General features: G+C 46.6%; 1 protein-coding gene across 1 annotated transcript in view; it reads right to left on the reverse strand.

Moving 5' to 3' along the window:
* Positions 1-21,960, reverse strand: part of HDAC4 (histone deacetylase 4) — a 182,783-nt gene that overhangs the window by 14,049 nt on the left and 146,774 nt on the right. Inside the window, exons 15-22 of the mRNA XM_036386565.2 lie at positions 19,120-19,253; positions 17,692-17,812; positions 14,395-14,441; positions 8,586-8,693; positions 8,249-8,304; positions 7,667-7,754; positions 6,636-6,755; positions 4,535-4,641 (exon numbers count right to left, since the gene is read on the reverse strand). Of these exons, the coding sequence (XP_036242458.1) occupies positions 4,535-4,641; positions 6,636-6,755; positions 7,667-7,754; positions 8,249-8,304; positions 8,586-8,693; positions 14,395-14,441; positions 17,692-17,812; positions 19,120-19,253 (781 nt within the window). The remainder of the gene's footprint in view (positions 1-4,534; positions 4,642-6,635; positions 6,756-7,666; positions 7,755-8,248; positions 8,305-8,585; positions 8,694-14,394; positions 14,442-17,691; positions 17,813-19,119; positions 19,254-21,960) is intronic.

The raw sequence follows: 21,960 nt of genomic DNA on the forward strand, positions 1-21,960 counted from the left end.
CACCACCCTCACCAAGGCCTGAAGCAGCAATTCCAGAGCAAGTGTTTCTTTTCCCTGAGCTTTTTCATTCCTAACCCAAGGAAAACTGCTCAAAGAATCAGATTCATTTCCCCCCCTCCCCTAGTTATGACGCTGTGGGAGCTGCTGGGATCTCAGTGGAAGTGTGGGATCACCAGAGGCCAGCCCAAAGCTGCACCCCAAGGGCTGGGGATGCTCCATCAGCACTGAGCAACCCATGGGATCACAGATCCATGGGGATTCTGAGCCATGGGACAGCTCATGGAGCACAGCATGGCTGGGAAGGACCTCGAGCAGCAGCTCATTCCAAGCCTGGCAGGGGTGTCCAGTGCTGCCAAGCACAGAGGGATGGGGCAGCTGGGGACCCTCAGCTGGAGGTGGCTCTGGGTGACAGTGGCACAGTGACTCCTCCAGCACAGCCACACAGCCCCCAGGGCTGATCCTGAGCCCTGCCAGGGGCAGTTTTGGGAGAGAAAAAGCCTTTCTCCTAATTCCAGTGTGATACCCCAAAGCCACATCAAACTCTGTCTGATGCTCTCCATGGATGTAAAACTTGATCCAGGAGGGTCAAAGCCAGACCTCCCTCATTTTGGGTTTTCAATTGTAAGAAAAAATGACAAAAATCCGGAGAGTTTCCCAGATTCCATCTGTGGACAACGTTTTGGACACATCTCTTTCAGCTTTTTGCTTTTTCCTTTTCCCTTGTCCACAGATAAAACCAGCCCCTTCACTCAGATGCACCCCAGTAAAGCCAAACCCTCCAGGGGAAACAAGGATTAAACTGGAAACAACCCCATGGCTTTGCCCTGCTGATGAGACTCTAAAAAAGCCAGAAATTTGAATTATTACCTAGGAGATAAGCAGTTCTGCCTGGAATTGGGTCTTTTAAGGAATGGCTGAGGTGGCTGTAAAGTTATTCACTAAGGAATGAATATTCCTAACACTGAATATTCATTCAATCCGTGTAGAATTTTTTAAAAACAAGGAAACCGAAATTTCCCTAATTTCAGAAGCTTGTTTTGCTTGCTTAAAATAAATGCAATCTTTTTATTTGCCTGGTTACAGCTGAGCTGAACAGCTCTACACGAGAGCAAACTGATGGCTGCAACGAGCAAAGCCTCCCCATTGTGTTCTGCAATTGCTTGGGAGAGAGGAAAAAAAAAAAGCAATTTTAGATCTATTTTCCAGAAGGCTGAATGAACAATTTTTAGCCTGGCATTAGCCAATTCTACAATTAAATGCCTAATAAATGATAGGTAAATGAAACCATCCTACAGAGGATTATTTTGGGCTTTAAATGCTCAATTGCAGCGAGTAAATTGGTGAAACTTAGAAGGCTGAACACTTTTTTAGAGACTTCTTCCCATTCTTGGCCACATCTATGTTTTAGATATATTTTTATATGTGCTATGTATAAATTTATATCTGTTAAGTGTATATATTTATATTATGCATATATTTATCTATTGATATATTTTGTATTTCATATATATCATGTGTAAATTTCTATATATGGTTTTATACACGTCATATATTTTATATATATAAACTAAAAATGTTATCCACTGCTCCTCAGGCTAACCAGCTTCCTGAAAATTCCAGTCTTCGCTTCTCCATGGTCATTTACTGTGTCCAAAGGGATTAGGAATTTGGGGATGAAATCAGTGTGGGGAAAGCATGAAATTGAAAATACAGCAACCACCGTTCCAGGCAAAACAGCATCATCTCTTCCCCCCCATCCTCTTCCTCGCTCCTCAAATGGTTTATGGATCGAGGGAAAAACCCAAATGCCCCTAAAATCGGTTTCTGAACTTGTTTAATGCTTTTTGAAAGCAGCAGGAGGAGGGGGAAGCACAGTCCTGGCTTTTTCCTTCTGGCTGAGGTGTTTTAAATGAAGTCAAATGTGGAATCGAGCTGGACGTGGAATTATGGCTGAATTATTATGGTGGAATTACTGGGACAGGGGAAGGAATTCTCAGACACAACACCACTGCTGGCATCATCAGGACAACTTCCTTGCAGTAAATTCGGAGGGAAACTCCTGTGGATAAAACATTTTTAATTTCACTAATTGCTGTTCCCATGTCATAAAGAAAACCAGCCAAAGCCTTCCCATTTTTCCTGCAGGTCTCTTAGCTGGGTTTGCACCTGGATCAGGAGGATTGAGAGAGGCAAACCAGGATTTCAGCTGATGTAAAATGTAAGGGAACAACAAATCCTGGTCCAAAAAACCCCTCTGAATTTTACAACTTGTTTGTTTCTGTAACTACGGAACAACAGCGGAGGCAGCGGGAACGTTCTGGGAGTTCAGAACTTTGGGAAGGACGTGCCCTGCATTGTTCCCTGCACAAACTGACCCCATTTCTGCCTGATCTGTGCAATCTGGGACTGCCCACACGCTCAGGGGTGAGCTCAGACACGGGATGTGGAGCTGACTCTGGCACAGCCACAGCTACCACAGGGTGCAGGAGCTCCAGGCTGCCAAAAAACTCCCCAGATCCCTTCTGAGCACCATCACCCCCCATCCCCCCAAAAATAGGCACCCCAACCTGGAGCTGGGGCAGGCAGTGATTTCAGACCCAGGTTAGGAAGGCAACAAGTGACAAGTGCAGAGGAAAGCTCATTTTTAACTCTTTTTCTCACTTCTGATATGTATCTATGGCATTAAGGACCATCCAGAGGTCAGGAGAGCTTGGGCATCCCAAAAGTAATCATTTAATAATATTTGGAGAGAGAATGAAAATCACTGATGTGAGATCCCATCTCTTTCTTGCATGGAGCAAACCCAGTCTGAAACAGGTTTTCAGTTTGGGGATGAGTGGTTTCACTGGGATTTATTTATTCTCTCATTTCTCTCATTCAGAAGGACAATTATCTCAGTCATTTTCATTTCTCAAACTCACACACACTGGCTTTTCCTGAAACACAGCAACAAAAAATGAGGAGCAAGTTGCTTATTTAAATCTGCTCCTTTTACACAGAAAAAGGACTTTTTTTCCCCCTAGAAACAGACAGGCATGTGAAGAGTTAAGGCTTGAAAAAAAAAAAAAGAAAAAAAAAAGTCTATCAGTATCTTTGCCTAGCTCAAAGGATTTCCACTGATTCCTCTCCAGACTTCAAAGCCTCACAGTTTGGCATTTGGACTGGTTTGAATTAAAGCTCAGTTCTCCACTGTGAGTTTCCAAGTTCATGGTGAAAATGCCTCCTGCTTCTGGAGTTCATTATGGCCAATTTTCTTATCTTTTCTTCATCTTTGGTTTGATCCCCAGCAAATGCAACGTGGCATTCGACGGGGTGGAATAACAAGGTGCTGCCTTGAAGGCATGTATTGTCTCAAGGGGCTAAAGCAAGAAAAGAAGGGGGAAAAATAGGATATATGACCCATTCCCTTCACTTTCCAACTCTCTGGGGACTATAAATTGCAAACTTCAAAGCATTATTTTACATTAAAATCAATAGAAAGATTCGGGGGGGTGGTGGGGGGGAAAAAATGTTTTTCAAAGGAGCTGGTTAAGATTTAAAAAGGTCACTTGATAATGTACTATCATGGCCAAACTTGGCATAGGATGAAAAAAATGCTTCTTGTTTAACTTATGGTTAAACTGAAGGTGTGCAGGCTCTGGGAGGAGCATCCCCCAAAACTCCCCAAAATCAGGACTGTGACCCACTCCAAAGGCTGTTCCCTAAACAGCTGCAGTGACCAGGCAAGCAGACCCCAGGAGTGGCTGGCAAAGGCCTCCCTGTGCAGCCCTGAGCCTTTTCCAGGAGCCTAGACACTCAATTAATATTGAATGTCCCCAGCTCCAGGTGCTCTGGCTAACCAAGAGATCCATCCTGGGACAGCCAGGCTTCCACTCTGGAGCAATGTGCTGCCTTCCTGAGCCAGGAGTGACACAAATGGCAGGGATTTGGTGTCATTTGAAATTGTGGGTGTTCTCTGAGGGCTTCATGATGGCAGAATGAAGAGGGGGAAAAGGCGCTTTTTGCTCAGCCTAAGGAGATATAACAGGGAAGAGCAGAAAATAATGTTCCTGGATTTAATGCTGTTCCACAAAGGTGAGATCCCAGAAATTCACACCCTGTCTTCTGGCAAGTCTGTGTCTGCATGAATTTAGGCCACCAGAGGTGTGAGGACAGAAAAGCTTCAGATTGTTAAAGGAGAGGCCAAGTGGACCCATGGCACAGGGGAGCCAGGGGGTGGGACAGGACAGTGTCCAAGAAAAATCATGGAATGGTTTGGGTGGGAAGGAGGCTTAAAGATCATCCAGTGCCACCCCTGCCATGGCAGGGACACCTTCCACTGTCCCAGGTGGCTCCAAGCCCCAGTGTCCAACCTGGCCTTGGGCACTGCCAGGGATCCAGGGGCAGCCACAGCTGCTCTGGGCACCTGTGCCAGGGCCTCTCTGGGATGAATAATATCAAAATTTTAAAGCTTATGAAAAGCAAAATCACAGAGGATGGCCCAAGGAGAAAGAAACCCAGCTGAGGTGAAAAACATATTTGTGAGAGGGAAAACTCAGTAGTACCTGAAGCAGTTAAATATTCTGTGTCTCCCATGGGCGGATCCAGACCACCAGTAAATGCCATGTTAACATTGAAACCAACTCCTGCTCCTGTGCCAACCTGCAAAAGGGAAATGGGACTCTCAATTAGCAAATTCTGGCAACACTTCTTTGCTCTTTTGATGTTCCCCCAGTGGAATTCGGATCTGGATCCAGTAGTGAGGTCGATTAGTCCCTGGTTCCTGAAACAAGAGGGAAAATAAAGCTCCTCCACGCTCAGATCTTTATGGGAGCTGAGTACTGGTGGTGTTTGACTGCTGCTCATCCAAAAAAACACCCCAACATCAACTGAACCCTCTTGATTTTTCTGCAGCAGAGCTGTGCTGCATGTAGTACCTTTCCATAAATCACTTTAAGCTTGATTCAGGAGCATATTTTGTATTTCACTACAGCTGCAACTGGGGAAAAAGTGTATTTTAATTAGAGTGAGCTCCCCCTCTGCTGGAGAAAAACAGGATTCACAGAGAAGGGATTTTGGCTGCTTGAGGGACACGTGGGTGGGAGATGTAAATACATCCCTCTCCTTGCTTGTACTGCAAATGTCCCCATTTGCCCTGCCTGCAACTACCTGAGAGAGAGGAAAACTGAAAAATAAACCAGGCTTTTCCAGCTTTTTTATTTTTTTGCCAAGAAGGTCTTTGCATATGAAAAAAAAAAATTAAAAAGTGAAAATCAAGGTGTTGCACAGCTGGATAAAACTGCATGGCTTTTATTGCACATTATTCCTCATACTGATGCAAATATTTTTGCTAGAAAAACACAGGGGTGGGTGTTCATCTACCCACGGTGGGTTATTTATTCATCATTGGCTTAAATGAAACTTGTTTTGTATCCTTTCTTTTATTTGATCTAAAATGACACATCTAAAAATGACTCCTTTTGTAAAGCAGATTGCTAAAAAGCAGGAATTAAAGCCTGATACAAAGGGCTGCTGTTCATTCACTACAACAGTCAGCATCACGTCACATTTAAGTTTCTTTAGAGGTTGAAATGGAAACATTGATGTTTTCTCAAGCAGAAAACGTAAAATTGACAGGGGAAGAAGCTTTCAGATGTCACCTGGAGCACTATAAGTATTCCAAAGAATTTCCCTTTGCTAAATCCCTCTGAAGGACCATATTTCCTGCCAGCCCAGAGGGAAAGGAAGGATGGATCCATCCAGAGCTCAGCTCTCAGCTCCACTTGCCCAGCCCTCCTGCTGCAGGCTCTGAGGACACCACCAGGAAAGGGGGATTTGCTCCAGCAGCATCGTGGCTGGCCCTCAAATCCCACAAATTTGGGGTGGAGGTGCAGCCTTGGTGGTGGTGAGCAATGCCTGGGCAGGGCCAGGAGAAAGAAGGAGAGGGGGAGAAGGAGAGGGGGAGAAGGAGAGGGGGAGAAGGAGAGGGGGAGAAGGAGAGGGGGAGAAGGAGAGGGGGAGAAGGAGAGGGGGAGAAGGAGAGGGGGAGAAGGAGAGGGGGAGAAGGAGAGGGGGAGAAGGAGAGGGGGAGAAGGAGAAGGGGAGAAGGAGAAGGGGAGAAGGAGAAGGGGAGAAGGAGAAGGGGAGAAGGAGAAGGGGAGAAGGAGAAGGGGAGAAGGAGAAGGGGAGAAGGAGAAGGGGAGAAGGAGAAGGGGAGAAGGAGAAGGAGAAGGGGAGAAGGAGAAGGGGAGAAGGAGAAGGGGAGAAGGAGAAGGGGAGAAGGAGAAGGGGAGATGGACAGGCTCCATGGCTGTGCCAGGAAAACCGAGTGTGGGTGGTGCAGCCATGGACAAGCTCTTCCTTCAGCATCTAAGAAACAACTTCTGCTGAGGAAGGAGAAATCCTGCCCAGGACAGGGAGTGCTGGGACAGCTGGCAGAGGGCTCCCCTGGAGCAGGCTGTCCCCCAAGGGCTGGAGAGCTCAATTGCAGTGACTCCTTTGCTGCCATCCCACCAGCTCCGGCCAGGACACCGGGCCCATGGCTGCTGGCTCACAGGGACCTGGCGTGTCCTTGGATGGGAACACAAAACCCTGAGGAGCTCTGGAGGTGGCAGGAGCTCCTGTGAGTGCCAAGGCTCTGGGATCCATGTGCTCACCTCATCTGGAGCGCCGCTGCCTGGGAAGAAGTTGCCGTCGTCGTAGCGATGGAGTGAGATATAGAGGACGTTGGGGTCATTGTAGAAGGCCTGCTGAGTACCATTCCCATGGTGGACATCCTGCAGGGACAGAGAGCTTAGTCTTTCACTAAAAACATGGATTAAAGGCATCACTTTAGTATTTGGAGGAGTTTTCCTTGCTGCTGAGCTTTGTTTTCTCCAGCCTGGCTCTGAAGAAGCAGTTTTTGGGGAATGGGAATAACCTGTTTGGCACACCTAGTTTGAGATTACTCTCCTTGTTTAACACATGGGATAAACACAATCCCAAATGTCTATCAAACTGAGTACTCATTTACCTGGATGGAAAGAACTGGATTCACACCAATTTTGGCAGATGGAGATACTGGGCTATTTGTTGCCCCAGATCTATGGGGTGAGTACTGATACAAATAAATTTCTGTTGAATCCAAGTTAAACAACACAATCCATGAGAGCTCCCCTATTGAGCTGCTGTGTGGTGCACAAACACAGCCTGTGACAGGACAGCTATTTCAAATGCCCCTCTCTGACATGAAAAACAGGTGGGAAGTGAGGAAAGAAACACCCATCCAGTAAGTCCAAAAGACAAATAAATGCATTTTAACTTGTGGGTGATTTGTGGCTACAGAGCCAAAACTTTTGGCTGATCCCCAGTCACTCCAATACCTTCCCAGCCACATAAAATCTATTAAAAAATAAATGTCTTAACATTGCCACAGCAGAATCCCAAAGAAGCCCTTTCTCTTTATTTGAAAATTCTGGTCCCTTTAAGATTTTTTTCTCTGATTAGAACACTTTTATTCAATTAAACCTCCAAATTTTGGCTTGCAGACAACAGGCAAGAAGTTTTCCATTGACTTACAGAGCTTGCTCTTGCAAGAAGAAACCAGGAAGTTTTCCATTGACTTACAGAGCTTGCTCTTGCAAGAAGAAACCCACCCAGGATAATTTCCACCTGCTCTCCCAAAGGGAAAGAAGGGGCATTTACTCACCCAGTCCACGATGAGGATTTTGCTCACGTTGAGCCTTTGCTGGAGCAGCTTGGCTGCGATTGCCACGGAGTTAAAATAGCAGAAACCCCTGGAGAGGGGAGAGAAGAGGAAAAGAGAGGTGTTAATTACAGCTTCCCATGGTCCCACTGCACCCATCACCTAGACAGAACACAGGAGGCAGGAGTTCCTTCTGCTCTCCTTTCCTCTCTGGAAACATGGAAAGGCTTGTGGTGGGAGGGACCTTGAAGTTCATCTCGTTCCATGGGCAGGGACACCTTCCACTAGATCTATTTCCCATTGGAAGTGCTGAATTCCAGCAGCAGGCTCTAGGGAAACATGGAATGTCTGCCCCACACTTGCCTAAACCCACTGCTGATCCTTGCTAGGAAACACCTCCCCCAAAAGCAATAAGCAGGCTCTTACCCTGCTGCAGAGAATCTGGGGAGCTCTGAACACCACACATCTCATCTAGCAATAAACAGAAATTCCACAGTGATAACCTAACAGAATTCCTCTGGAATTGCCAGCTGTGGATCCCCCAGCAAAGGAGCCCTGGATGCAGTCAGTGAAGGCCATACTCACATGGGTGTGCTCTCCTCCGCGTGGTGACCCGGGGGCCGGACAACAGCAAACCCATTCTGCACACAAAAAACAGGGAAAGGAAAAGGTCAGAGGGACAAGGATGCACACAGGGGTTGCAGCCAGAAGCTTTAATCCTGCTTGGGAACTCTGGAGTTGCTCTTGATGAATTCCTCACAAGGTCACAGCAGTGGATGATGCTTTCTCTCATTGTGGAGAGGGAAAAAGAACTGGAGGTGCTGCTCAGAGCCCTGAGTAGAGCCCCGAGCAGAGCCCTGAGCAGAGCCTGCCCAGAGCACAGCTGAGGGCTGTTCCCATACCTTCAGGGCTGTTCCCTCACCTTCAGCTCTCCTGTGGCCACTTTGAACACCAGCTCGATGACACAGCCCACAGCCAGGCGAGCGGCGCCCGACGAGTGCACCTCGTTCCAAATGGTGTCACTGTCGACCTGAGGGGACACACAGGAGCCAGGTTAGGAGCAAGAAGGGCAGCCAGGCATCAGGAGATCCCTGTCTTATGAAGACATCACTCACATGGGGGGATAGGACAAGGGGAATGGATTTAAACTGAAAGGGAGGGGGTTTCTTTCAGATACTGGGAAGGAATTGTTCCCTGTAAGGGCATTGAGGCCCTGGTGCCCAGAGAAGCTGGAACTGCCCCTGGATCCCTGGAAGTGTCCATTGCCAGGCTGGAGCAATCTGGGCTAGTGGAAGGTGACCCTGCCTATGGCAGGGGATGGACTGAAATGGTCTTTAAGGTCCTTTCCAACCCAAACTATTCTGTGATTCTGTGACTCCGTGACCATGGAATCAGCATGGTCAAATCTTTAATTGCTGCTGATCCAAGATGAAATAAAAAGGTTTACTAAATGATTCAATGATTCTTTAAAATAAAAAAAAAAATCCACAATAAAGGGGGATGTTCAGTGTTGGGCATTTAAAAGAAGACTGCCCAGGAGTGACAGCAGCTTCCCTGGGGAGCCATGAGTTCACCCACCCTAACAAAGACCTTCAGCATCCTGTGCTGACCACACAGATTTGCCTCAATGCTAAGTATTCCATAGAATCACCAGATTTCTCCCCTGAAAATGTGGAAACAGGCCACAGGCAAGGCAAGGCACCCTGCAGGCATGCCCACTGCTGTTATTCCAGACTGTGTCACCAGATGAAGGGGACATTCCTCACCAGGAAGTACCACCAGCTATTTTTCACATATTACTCTGCCCTGAGTGTATCTATGGAAACAATGGCAAAAAGCAGAGATGGGAAGAAAGGGATCATTTGTTGTGCCTGACTCACTGAGCAGTGAGGAGACACAAGTGGCCCCACAAAGGACTGATCCACCTCCTTCCCAGCTGTGCTGAAGCTGCCATTGGAAGCGATTCCAGCTCTCTGATCATGGATGGTTTCTGGTAGCACCCACCCAAGGATGCTCTGGAAGCCACAATAACTAGGAAAGCACTTGGAGAACACCAAAAAGCCTCTGGGGAATGCCACTGCATTGTGGGAGAGCCCTGCAGTGACTATTTGTGGTCTTAGGGCTCCTCTGGACCCCTGTAAATTTGGGCAGTAAGATGGGAACAGCAGCAGGATAAAGTCTGAATTACATATGACAGCTCCAGGAATCCTAGATCAGGACTGCACACATGCAGAAGATGGGCCTGACCTCACCAGGTCTCTCCAAAAGCCCCTAAAGAGGTGGGAAGAAGCCCAAGGTGCTGCTCCTCCCCACTGCCCAGTGCACTGGTGCTCTGTGAGGGTCCTGTCTCTGGATCTGACCCCAAGGAGTGCATCTACCCCATCTCTGGGCACAGCCAACCCATCTTCCAGCAAACTTAACCTATTTTTCTTGTCTTTGCTGTACCTCAGGACACCAGCAGGGAAGAACTTCCCTTCCTGCCTGGACACAGCGAGCTCAGGGCTCCTTCCATGGGCCCTCTTCATTCCCTGTGAGGCACCAGAGGAATGGAAATAGAAAATACCCAAATTTGCCTGTCCTAAGGGGCCCACAGACCCTCAGATGGCTGCTGGGGTCAGCTTTTCCCATAAAAAAGATAGGATTCTTCAGTGCCAGAGCCAAACTCTGCCACATCCAGGCCCCAGCAGAAACCAGGCTCCTGCCAGGAACATTCCAGGAAGAATGTCCAAAATGAAACCCAAAGAGTTTTTCCTTCCTCATAATAAAAATTACTATTTCCTTACAATTATTTCCTTACAATTATTTCCAAATTACTATTTCCTTACAATTATTTCCTGCCTTTAAGGAAAACCCAAGGTTTTTTTATTAATATCCATGATGAGGCTCCTACTCACACCGTAAATTCCTCCTACTCACACTGTAAATTTTCCTATTCATTAATGTGCAGCTATCTCAGAATTAAATGAGCACCTCACAAAAGATTTCATTATTCTACTGAATAAAAATGCACTGAAATTATTCTACTGAATAAAAATACAATAAAATTCTACCGAAAAAATCCACAGGTAAGAAATCAAGCACCAGGACAGGTTGACACAGGTTGTACCAGAGCTCCAGACCCTGCAAAGTGAAGGAGTTCTGCTCTTCCCTCACAGAGGAAGACACCCCACCGTGTCTCCTCCTGCTCTCAATTAAATAATTCTCACATTCTGTTCCTCTGACTCCCTAATTAGTTCCTCCTCATTTCCATTCCACTGAAGTCCTTTCCGTGCTCTCTGCTCTGCAAGAACTTACTTTGCTTGCACAGTTACAATTGTTGATATGCTCTAATCAAATCCCTTGAAAAACCCAAAAATAGAATCACCTGCTCTGGAGAAGATCAACAACACAAACACCTCTGGAGTTTTTAGAACACGTGCAGGAAAATGATGCAGATCTTCAGATATTTTTAGAATGTGCGCAGCAAAACGCTACACAGGAAAGAAAACAAATTCATCAGCTCTCCTTAAATCAAGCCTTTGAGTGTTTTGAAGAATCTGGATGCAAGTGTGCTGGGATGATCTTGCAGATTTTCCAAGCTTAAACTCTTTTCTCCCAAAGTAAGAGCCTAAATTAGAGTTGTGGGACTCCAGGCAGCCTCTCCAAAATGCAGTTTATTGTATCCAAGAGGTTACAGCAATTCAGGGTTGTGGGTGACAGAGCTGTGCCTACAGCTGTCAGCTCCAGCTGCAGGCAGGCCTGGAGACCCTTTGGTTTAGGTTACAGTGCATTATAGACTTTTCTTTTGATTACAATGCATTATACACTTTTCTTTTGGTTACAATGCATTATACACTTTTCTTTGCTGAGCATCTTCATACAGTAGAACCAATCTATACCTTAACTCTTATCTATAGCCTATCATAACTACTGTAATTACCATATTCATGTTACTGTTCTCCAATCACTAAAAGTCAGTACATTACAGTTTCAGCTGGAAGTTGATTTTCAGTTTTCTTGCAGTGGAAAATTCTGAGACCTTTTTTTCTACTTGCAGCTTTGCTGCCTTGTTTGCCTGTGCTCTCTTTCTGCTTGGTAAAAACATCTTCTTGTTTGAGGTGGGTTTGTCCTTTGCTCTAAGGCATAAAAACCCCTTCTAACTAACACACCCTTTGCCTCCTTGGTTATCCAGTCAGACTGGCTCAGCAATTCTTTTCTTCTATATCAAAACTTGCTTCCATCCCTATTCCTTCTTCAGACTCTACATTTAAAAATCTTTCTGCTAAGCACACATATCTGTGAGACTTCCTTGTCAAATTTTCATCCTTCCCAACAGGGGAAGGAAACCTTCCTCTAATCATCCTGGATGAGGGAAGGCCGTGGTGCATGGAAGTCGGATGTGGAAAAAGGGGTGTGAGCTGCAGAGGAACGAAGCTGAGCACAATTCCCAAGTGATCAGCAGAAATAAATGAGTGATGTTTCACTCAGAGCTCACACCTGTTGATTTCAGAGCTTCTGTGCTTTCTTTCTTTCTCTCCTGCTAGGACCAGAAGGCTGCAGAAGGGAGGAGGCTTGTCAGCCATGGGATAAACCAGCAAGGAAAAAGAGTTTCCAAGCACCTGGGAACAAATTTACTCTTTTCTCTCTTTGACTTCAATTCACCAAGACTGAGTTTTTAATAAAAGAGAGAGTCTGAAAGGTGTTACGAGATGAAGGGATTTGCTCTGAACTGTTTCCTTGCTGCTGCTTCACTCCCAGAGCTCCAGAAGGGTTTGGACAAAGCTCTCAGGGATGCACAGGGTGGGATTGCTGGGGTGTCTGTGCAGGGCCAGGGGTTGGGTCAATGATCCCTGTGGGTGCTTTCAGCTCTGGATATTCTATGATTCACTCTCTTGCCTGTCCTTCATTCCACTCATTGCTGAGGAGAACTCAGGGCTGCCCAAGCTCCATCCTCTATCCCGAGGCAAAGCAGCTCTCCAGGGGCTTCTCCCCCCCAAAACTGCCCTGCATCCCCCTCCAGACCCATCCTTCCTTTTCATCTACACAACATCCCCAAAGGAAGAGAGCCACACTTGATTGCTTGCAGGAAAAGAGCCTGGTTTCAAATCTTTCCAGCCCGTTATTTCATACAACACCCTCAGCTCCTGAATTCCAATCATCAGCCATCATTCTGCTTTATCCTGCTCAAGTATAAATCCAAAGGAGGCCCTGTTCCACATCATTCTACTGATTCTTCATTTTCTTTTCCTTTCCTTTTGACTCGATGACATCATGTTTGCCCTCTGAAAAATATCTGGCAAACAATGGGGAATGGCTTCCCACTGAGAGAGGGCAGGGTGAGGTGGGATATTGGGAAGGAATTGTTCCCTGGGAGGGTGGGGAGGCCCTGGCACAGGTTTTGCTGATAGGATTGCTAAAACTCTGCACCAGAGTCAGCAAATATTCAATATTAGGGGTCTGTGGAGACAACCAAGCAGCATCTTTATTGGGAGCATATCAGGAATACCAGCACCGAGGCGTTTCCTGCCCTGATTTGGGATTTAATGCAAGACTGCTGGGCCCGTGCTGGGCTCAGACACTGTCTCTACTTGTTACCATTCAGTCTTCATTTGCAAATGATAATTTTTTTTTTTGCTTTGAATGGCATGCCTGACTGCAGGGCAGAGTAAATCCAAACCTTTTAAGCTCTGGCCAAAAATTTGCCATGAATTAGGCGACTGCAGCATATTTACAATACAAAATAAAATATCTCCACGAGTGGCGGTATGAATAAACGACGATTATTCTTTTTTTTTTTTTTTTCTGACGGGATAATTTTCAAAGCAGCGATTTTGCAAAGACTCAGGAAGAAAACAATTTTGTTTCATTTCCATAACAGAATCCAGACCTTGAAAATTCAACCTCATGAGCTACAATTATGCAGCAGAACTACCACTGTGAATTTTCAAACACAATGCCTTTTATTGTCTCTTCTCATTCTTTTCCCCTTCCTGTTCTCCACGATTTTCTGTCCAGTCACCCTCCACAGAAACTCTGGAGCAGAAAGTCTGACTTGAAAGGGAAACTTTTAAGCTTTCAGGCTTCAAAGGAAAACAAGAAAACCTTCAAAACAAGGTATTTGTGGTTTGGGTTTTTTTCAGCTTTATGGGAACAAACAACAGCAAAAAGCCTGATTATGTGGAAATTTGACAGCCGAAAAGTAACACTCAGCTTTTCCATGAGGGATGGAGGGGCATTTTAGTCACCTCCTGGAGAATCCACATGGATTATCCTGGAGCTGGAGAATAAAAGATGCCAAATGCTGTTTCATTCCAGGGCAGAGAAACAGCAAACTTGCTATTCACAGGAACAAGTACATTCCCAAATATTGTCCTATTTCATGGCCACGTTTCCCACCTGCTGCGGAGCCCTGAGAATGAGGATGGAGCACTAGCATGTCCTGCTTTCCACAGGAAAAAAAGCACTTTGGGATGCAAGGGCTGCTTCACCAGTGAACATCCCAGGCTGCGAAATGAGGTTTTTCCTCCTGACCATGCCTCTGAGTGTCCCTCATGTTTGGGCTCTCCGGAGCAGCCCCGAAATGCTGCGGCAGCTTTTGAAGAAAGGCACGTGAGGCCGTGGCAGCCCCTGCTCAGGGGCAGCATCTGGCTGCAATTACCCACCCTGGAATGCAGAGCAGCAATTTTTGGTGCTGAGGGGAGCAGGAGGAGAACAAACAGGACATTATTTACACATTAAAGGGAGGTACTCACCCCGACACCACCGCAAGGCAGCCTGACAAACATCGACGTTAAGGAACCTGGGGGGGACAAGAAACCCGTGAGGCACAAAGGTCACCAGACTCTGGGGCCAACTTTGTGGCAACTCTGCAATCTTTTCAAGCACACAAACTCACACATTTCTTCCTGGGGGTTTTCTTCCCATTTTCACCCAGCCCTGTTACAACACATACACACACAATGTACACACTTAGGCTCCTGCAAAAGCTGTCTATAAACCACTCATTTTGAAGCAAGGTGTGGGTGTTGTCTGATATTTTGAGACTATACACGAGGAAGATGCCACCAACAATCACTCAGTGTGTCTTCTCAGATGTGCACTTTAACCCTTTCCCACTGAGGGAGGGCAGGAAATGATAAAAACACCCCAATTGTCACTCATCTGCAGTTACTAGATGACTTTGGAGAGCATGGGCTTCATAAAAGAGGAAGACAGAAAAATAAACCAGTGGCAAGCAAAGAAAAAACATGTGTTTTGACTGAAATAGCAAAACCAACAAGGAGAATGTGAGAAAAATTGAGAAAACCATCTGCAGGGCTAATTTTGAATCTGTAGGAAATGTAACATCGCTCTCTGGGCTCGTGTGTGAGCAAATTATTGGGTGGTGTGTGAACAAATTCTGTGGGGCCCTGAGCAACCTGGTCTGGTGGAAGGTGTTCCTGCCCATGGCAGGAGGTGGAATGGGATGGGCTTTAAGGTCCATTCCCACTCAAACCTTTGGGATTCTGTTCCTGAGAGAGGAGTTCATGCATCTGGACTCATCTGAGCTCCAAGTGAGATGCCCTCCTTGATTAGATCCACATGGAAGTTCTTAGATCATCCTGCCTCCTGTCACATCTCTCACTGCTAATCCACCCATTATTTCCCTATTTGTCTTCTTGACAACAATTTAGGATTGCTCCCCACAAATTAAAAGCAGCCTTATTTGCCTAAGTTTTAACTTGTCCAACAGGTTCCAAGTGTTTCCACTGTCCAGGGAGACTTGGGTTTGTCCTTTGTATCCTTGACAGGACAAGAGGGAATGGATTTAAACTAAAAGAAGGCAGGGATGGATGGGATATTGGGAAGGAATTGTTCCCTGGGAGGGCAGTGAGGCCCTGGCACAGGGTGCCCAGAGCAGCTGTGGCTGCCCCTGGATCCCTGGCAGTGCCCAAGGCCAGGCTGGATGGGGCTTGGAGCAGCCTGGGATAGTGAAAGGTGTCCCTGCCCATGGCAGGGGTGGCACTGGATGAGTTTTAAGCTCCCTTCCCACCCAAACCGTTCTGGGATTCTGTGATTCCATGAAGGCACATGCCCCTTTTCATTTGCAGAAGCTTAACAAGAAACATCCTGTGTCCTGAAAAGCCTTTTCCCTTTCAGGCTGAGGTTTCTCAGGCTTTTTTCTTCCTCACAGAGGTATCAAAGGCCAAGAGTTTACACGGAGTCATCAGACACCTGCCAAGACACTCAGCCCTAACAAACTCCCATTTGCATCCCTAAACCTCACACAAAGCTTTGCCCTCAGCGTTCAAACCCGCCCTAAACCCGCCCTCTAAGGCGTTTCAAAGAACCCCACGGAGCTGGTTTGTAAATTTGAAAGCCTTTTAAACCCCCAACGGGAGAGAACAGCTGAAGGAGGGGCTTCTAACAGGCACATTCCCCTCTCCACATGAGCTCCTTGCTCAGGTCCTGCTCTATGGAAGCCATCGGGAGAGAAGGGGGTGATGTGGGCAGGCAGCCAGTGCCACTGTCAGCATCTCCAGGCTAGGATGGTGCCAGGTGGGCTTAGGAAAGCAGCTCTAAGCCCAGTTAAGAGCTACTGCACATCCCCTCCTACTGGAGACCCTTGAGGACCTGACCTCCCGCAGCTTCGGGGCTCTTCTGCAAGTTGTATCCAAACAGGGAATGTTCTGTGCTGGAAAGCCCTTGGAATTTCTCTTCTCTATAGGATTAAAGTTGACCTCTGCAGACACTCTAAAATGAGTGATGGAAACCATGGTGGGCACAGAACTACAGGAGCAGAGGCAGAGCAAGGGCTGCTTCCCCCACAGGTTCTCTACAGAAACCATCAGGAATGGTTCAGCAATTTGGGTGTCCCCCCAAAAATGCATTCCAAATCAACTCTATCTCCAAAAGCATCTGTGGCACTGCTGAGACAGATCCTGCCCAGAGCCAAGGAGGGAGTGGAGAAGTATCCCAAGAGAATTTTCTCAGATATCCCAGGGAAGATTGACCAAAGCTCCTTTGGGCTGTGGGTTTTCCACTCCCGAGCATATGACATCATAAATTCCTGAAAGTTTACATCCTAATGGAGCTATCATTCAGCTGGAGGTGTCTACTTTTGGGTTCTCTGGCCTTAAAGAGGTGGGAAGTGAGCTATAAATACCGTGCTAATTGTGTGTTTAACCACTGCCTAATGGCCTCCCTCTCTGGGAGCTCATGGACACACTGAGCAAAATCTTTCCAGCTCCTTTGCTGTGACCACTGCATTTCAAAGGCCACTGAGTTAAACCTCTTTTTACATCATCCAAAGTCAGGCTAATCCCAAAATAAACTTTCTCAACATCTCAACGTTCCAGAAACTGTTTTTTAGGTTGGTTTTTTTTTTTTTTTTCCTTAGATCCCCACGTGGCAACTTCCTAAATTGTCCCTCCAGCCTGCTGCTGCAAAAAGGCAGGAAGTAAAGGGAAGTGATGATGACTCCACAGAGGTGCTAAAATCCATGTTGTTTGGCTATCTGAATATGCATCCCTTAGAATTTCTGCTGGGAAAATACCGTTTTTTGGGTTTTTTTTGTATTTTTGTCTGTATTTTCCAACAGACACGGCCCTGTTTCACGAAGATTTGGTCTCCAGTGAAAGGGATAAACAATCCCAGTCCACATTAAACAAATGTTGAGGCCCCTGCATCTCTCTTGCTGACTGTCCAAAGCTGCCAGGGGTTTGTTGATGCCTGTGCAGCTGGCTGGGGGCTGCAGATCCAAATCCTTGGGAGTGTGCTCCAGTTCCTTCCCTAGCCATGGACAACTATCTAACACCCAGAGTGCCCAAGGATGAAACAAACTGCCTGAACTATCTTTCCTCCTCAGGAAAACATCCATTTATGTTCTGAAGACATCAAAGAAAGGAGGTTTAAGCTCTCTAGGGTTTAGGGGTCTGCCTGAAGAGAGGGAGATGGATCCTATGCACGGAGCTGGGAACAATCCTCTTGGAGATGCACAGGGCTAAGGATGGAACCCAGCACCTCAGCCAGGGGTCAGGAAGGGGTGTGTCCCCCCCAGGGAATGGTACCTAGAAGCTTCTTGCTGTCCAGTTTCTGCCTGTTCAGAGGGTTTGTGCCGTAGAGCAGCGTGTGTGCTTCCGAGTGAACCGTCTGCAGCTCCTCCAGCGTCGCCTTCCTGCCACGGATGCACTGCAAGGGGAAGGAAAAGGCTGCTGAAATCACTGCTGAGGGCTTGGCTCTCTTTTCTGTCCCCTCAGCAAGCCATCAAGACAGACAGCAAAACGCCAAAATGGGTCCTGAGGTGGAGAAATTCAGGTTTGGGGTTAATCCCTTACTCGCAACATTTATCTGCTCAACATGGAAAGTCATCTTCAGATCCAGTCAAGATAAAGAAGGAAACTTGGAGACAGGTGCTGGCAGGAGGTGGTGGGGGTGAAGGAAAGGTGACCAGAGAAACAAGGGAGTGCATCCTGGAAATGGCAGGGCAGAGCTTGAAGAAAGCCAGCAGGGAATTATGGCAGAAATTTATTATTTTTGGAAAAAAAGAAGAGTCGGGTGAGGCTGACAATCACCAGTGGTCAGGAGGGAAACACAGCTGGAAAGCAGGTGAAGATCAACAGCTCCCATGGTGAGAGCAACCAAAAGCACCAAGGTAAGCACAGAAATTAAGGAAAATAAATTTTCTTTAAGGAAATCAACAGGAAATTAAGAACAGTAATATTGCCTGGGATCTTACAGTCACAAACTTAATACATTGGAGAACATCTCTAACACCCACTGAGGAGGCCAGGCAATTAGCAATGAGGTTCATTTGGTCCCAAATAATCCCAAAATTCGATTAAATGGGTATCCACAGACAGAGACAGGTTTGAAAGGGATAAAGGAGGGCAGGACAGGGAAATTTAGGCAATGGCAATGCTGCCACCACGTGGATGTCTTATCTGATGGCTCGGGAACATTCCTAGCCCCATCCTGACCTTGCTGGAATATTTATGCTCTGGGATTCAGCCCTCTCAGGTGCTCAAAGAATTGATGAACACACACTTATAACCCCATTTATCACCACTGCTGTTAGTTGGAACTAATAACCATTCGTTAATTTTTATTATTAATCTTCATTCTTTCTGTTTAATATCTAAGCTTTTCTCTCCATTTGCCTGCTCTTAAAATACATCAAATAAATGTAATTTAACCTCTTGTGATAGAATGGTGCTCAGTGCCTTCCTCCTACCCCCAACTCTTTTTACAACATAGCTTGACCATTACTTATTAAAGAGTACCAAAAAAAAGTTATTAAAGCACAGAAAAACTGTTGCTTTTGCTGGAATAATTGGGAGGGAAAACAAATGAGAGGGTTACATCATATCTTGCTCTTTTCTTTGGCATAACAGCAATATAATAGTAATATAATACTACTACTAATAATAATAATGCTGTAATAATATTAATAACACTAATAAAAGCAGCCATGTGGCCTGTTCTGGTGTTTCCCTTACCTCACACTTGCCCCTCAGCCCCGTCTCCTGGAGCCTGGACCAGATGCTCTGGATCCTGCCTGCGTGCTCAGGGTGGCTGTTGGTGTTTCCACAGGTGCACTGGTGCTTCAGCATCAAGGTGTCATACACAAGGCCTGCAGCACAGGGGACAGAATTGCTCTTGGGTTAAAAAAAAAACACCAAAAAATTGCCAGTTTGAGGGAGGAAAAAAAAAGGCATTTTGCACTGTGGAGTCAATGGTTCTAGGCCAGAACTGTGTCAGAGAACTGAAAGCCCAAAGCTGCACCCTCCCCTTCCCACGGAAATCCTCAAGGGACAGGAGAAGCAAAATCAGCACCAAGATGTGAAATGAAACGCCAGGGGGAGATGACACCTAAGTAACACCCAGGAATGGGATCTGGGGCTTTCCCCCTGGCTGCCAAAACACCTCCAGGGCTTGGGATCAGACCCAGAAGGACCAAGACATTCCTGGGTGTGTTTCACAGGCAGCTCGTGCCTCATTTTCTAATTGCAGCTCGTGCCCTATTTCCTAATTGCGGCCTTTAGCATCCACCTGGGCAGGTTCCTCTGGTGGCAAAGACAGTTTCTCTGGCAGTGGTGCAGTTACTGGGAGCATCTCTTTGAGAGATTTTTGGCAACAATGCAGCTTTCCCAGCTTCTTCATCAGCCTAGTTTCCTATCACCTCCCTCACCCTGCCTTGATGTGTATTACTGCTAATTTTTTTGGTAAGTTCACTGTAGGGGGATACAGTATGGGTAAGCGAAGGTGGTATAGAATGTAATCTTATTCCACCAACGAGTTGCAACTGGACCAATTACTAAAGATTAGGAACAGGCCTGATCTTAACAGGCCACACCTGTAGCCAATAAGAACAGTGGTATAAAAGAGTGGATTGGTGGGCTCAGGAGTTAGACACCCACTGCAAAGACCAAGAAGAGTTAGTGCTTAGAGGAGCTGCCTATGAGAAATATTGAGGAGGCACGAAAACTCTGGCATTATGGAATCCTTGCACTATAATGATAATAGAATTCTTGATATATAAGACAAAAAATGGTGACCCTGACGTGATTTGGGAGAAAAAGGATTCAGGGCTAAATTCTATTGCCCCATGGATTTGGGGAAGCAGGATTTGAGTACTAAGCTATTGGTCTTTGTTAAATATGAGTGTAAAAGACCTTGAAGATAAGTGCCTTGTAAACTGGGAAAAGCTGTAGAACTGAACTAACATTTAGAAATATATATATGTCTGTACTATAATATGCTGTTTGAACACTTGTATAACTCTTAGTTCTAAATGAAATGTACAAATATGTCAGAATGTTAATTTCTGTGAATATGTACTTCTGGAAACACTGCAACTCTGTGGTTAAAAGAAAAATGGGGAATTGCAGGGGGATACAGTATGAGTAAATGAAGGTGGTATAGAATGTAATCTTATTCCCCCAATGAGTTGCAGCTGAACCAATTATTAAAAATTAGGAACAGGCCACACCTGTAGTCAATAAGAACAGTGGTATAAAAGAGTGGATTAGTGGGAACTGGAGTCAGATGATGACTACTGCAAGGACCAAGAAGAGTCAGTGCTTAGAGGAGCTGCCTATGAGAAACCTCGAGGAGGCACAAAAACTCTGGTGGTATGGAATCCTTGCACTATAATGATAATAGAACTTGTGCTATATAAGACAACAGTTCACCATTTCCAATAGGCCAGAGATTAAGCTCTCAGGAGCTAACATCTTTCCCCTGCAGGTTAATAAACCTCTTCCCCTAATTTCCCAAATGCATCTATCACCCCATTAGCACACTTAGAATCAGTACAAACATTCCCTGTCTTGTCCTGGTATAACTGCAGGGAGGTGCTCAGCCCAACGAGGGGGGGCTGGAGCAGCTCAATCCCCCTGCATTCCCAGGGATTTGCAGCATGGCAGCAGCACAGGAGGCTCTGATTCACACCCCAGAGTTGCCTGGCTACAATTTTGGAGGGGAAGTTGGGATTCCATAGCCAACAGCAGGTCCCTCCCAGTGACAGAAGAGATTTAATAATTTCTCTGGAGCAGAAGACATGAAGTCAAACGTTGAAATCCATCTGTCCTTCCTTCAGGTGGAAGCTCCAGAAAACAGAATAAAAATTGGTTGGTTTGGGGTTTTCTTCCCCAAGAAAAGGGTTTCTTGCAGGAAGTATCTGTATGAGTTGGTCCAAGGGCTGGAGCCCCTCTGCTGGGAGAGCTGGGGGTGCTCACCTGGAGAGGAGAAAGCTCCAGGGACACCTCAGAGGCCTAAAGGGGCTCCAGGAGAGCTGGAGAGGGACTGGGCACAAGGCATGGAGGGACAGGACACAGGGAATGGCTCCCACTGCCAGAGGGCAGGGATGGATGGGATATTGGGAATTAGGAATTGTTCCCTGGCAGGGTGGGCAGGCCCTGGCACAGGGTGCCCAGAGCAGCTGTGGCTGCCCCTGGATCCCTGGCAGTGCCCAAGCCCAGGTTGGAGCAGCCTGGGACAGTGGAAGGTGTCCCTGCCCATGGCAGAGACTTAAAACCAGATAACCTTTCAGGTCCTTTCCACCCCAAGGTTTTCCATAATTTCTATGGAATGCAAAGGTCAAGATGAGAATCCAGAGCCTCTGAAGGCAGCAGTGGCAGGAGGCAGTCCCAGCCCCTGATGTCCAAGGATGTGCAGCCCAACTGAGAGCATTTGGGGGAATCCCAGGTGAGCACACCCACAGCTGGATCTGTGCTCCCAGCTCCAGCACGGACACACAGCACAACCTGGGAGCTCCCAGGGAATCCTGGGAGCAGGTGGAGCTGGGGGTGTGCTCCTGCAGGCTCCCAGGCCTGGCT

Source organism: Molothrus ater, chromosome 7, assembly GCF_012460135.2.
Source record: "Molothrus ater isolate BHLD 08-10-18 breed brown headed cowbird chromosome 7, BPBGC_Mater_1.1, whole genome shotgun sequence".
Classification (NCBI taxonomy): Eukaryota; Metazoa; Chordata; class Aves; order Passeriformes; family Icteridae; genus Molothrus; species Molothrus ater.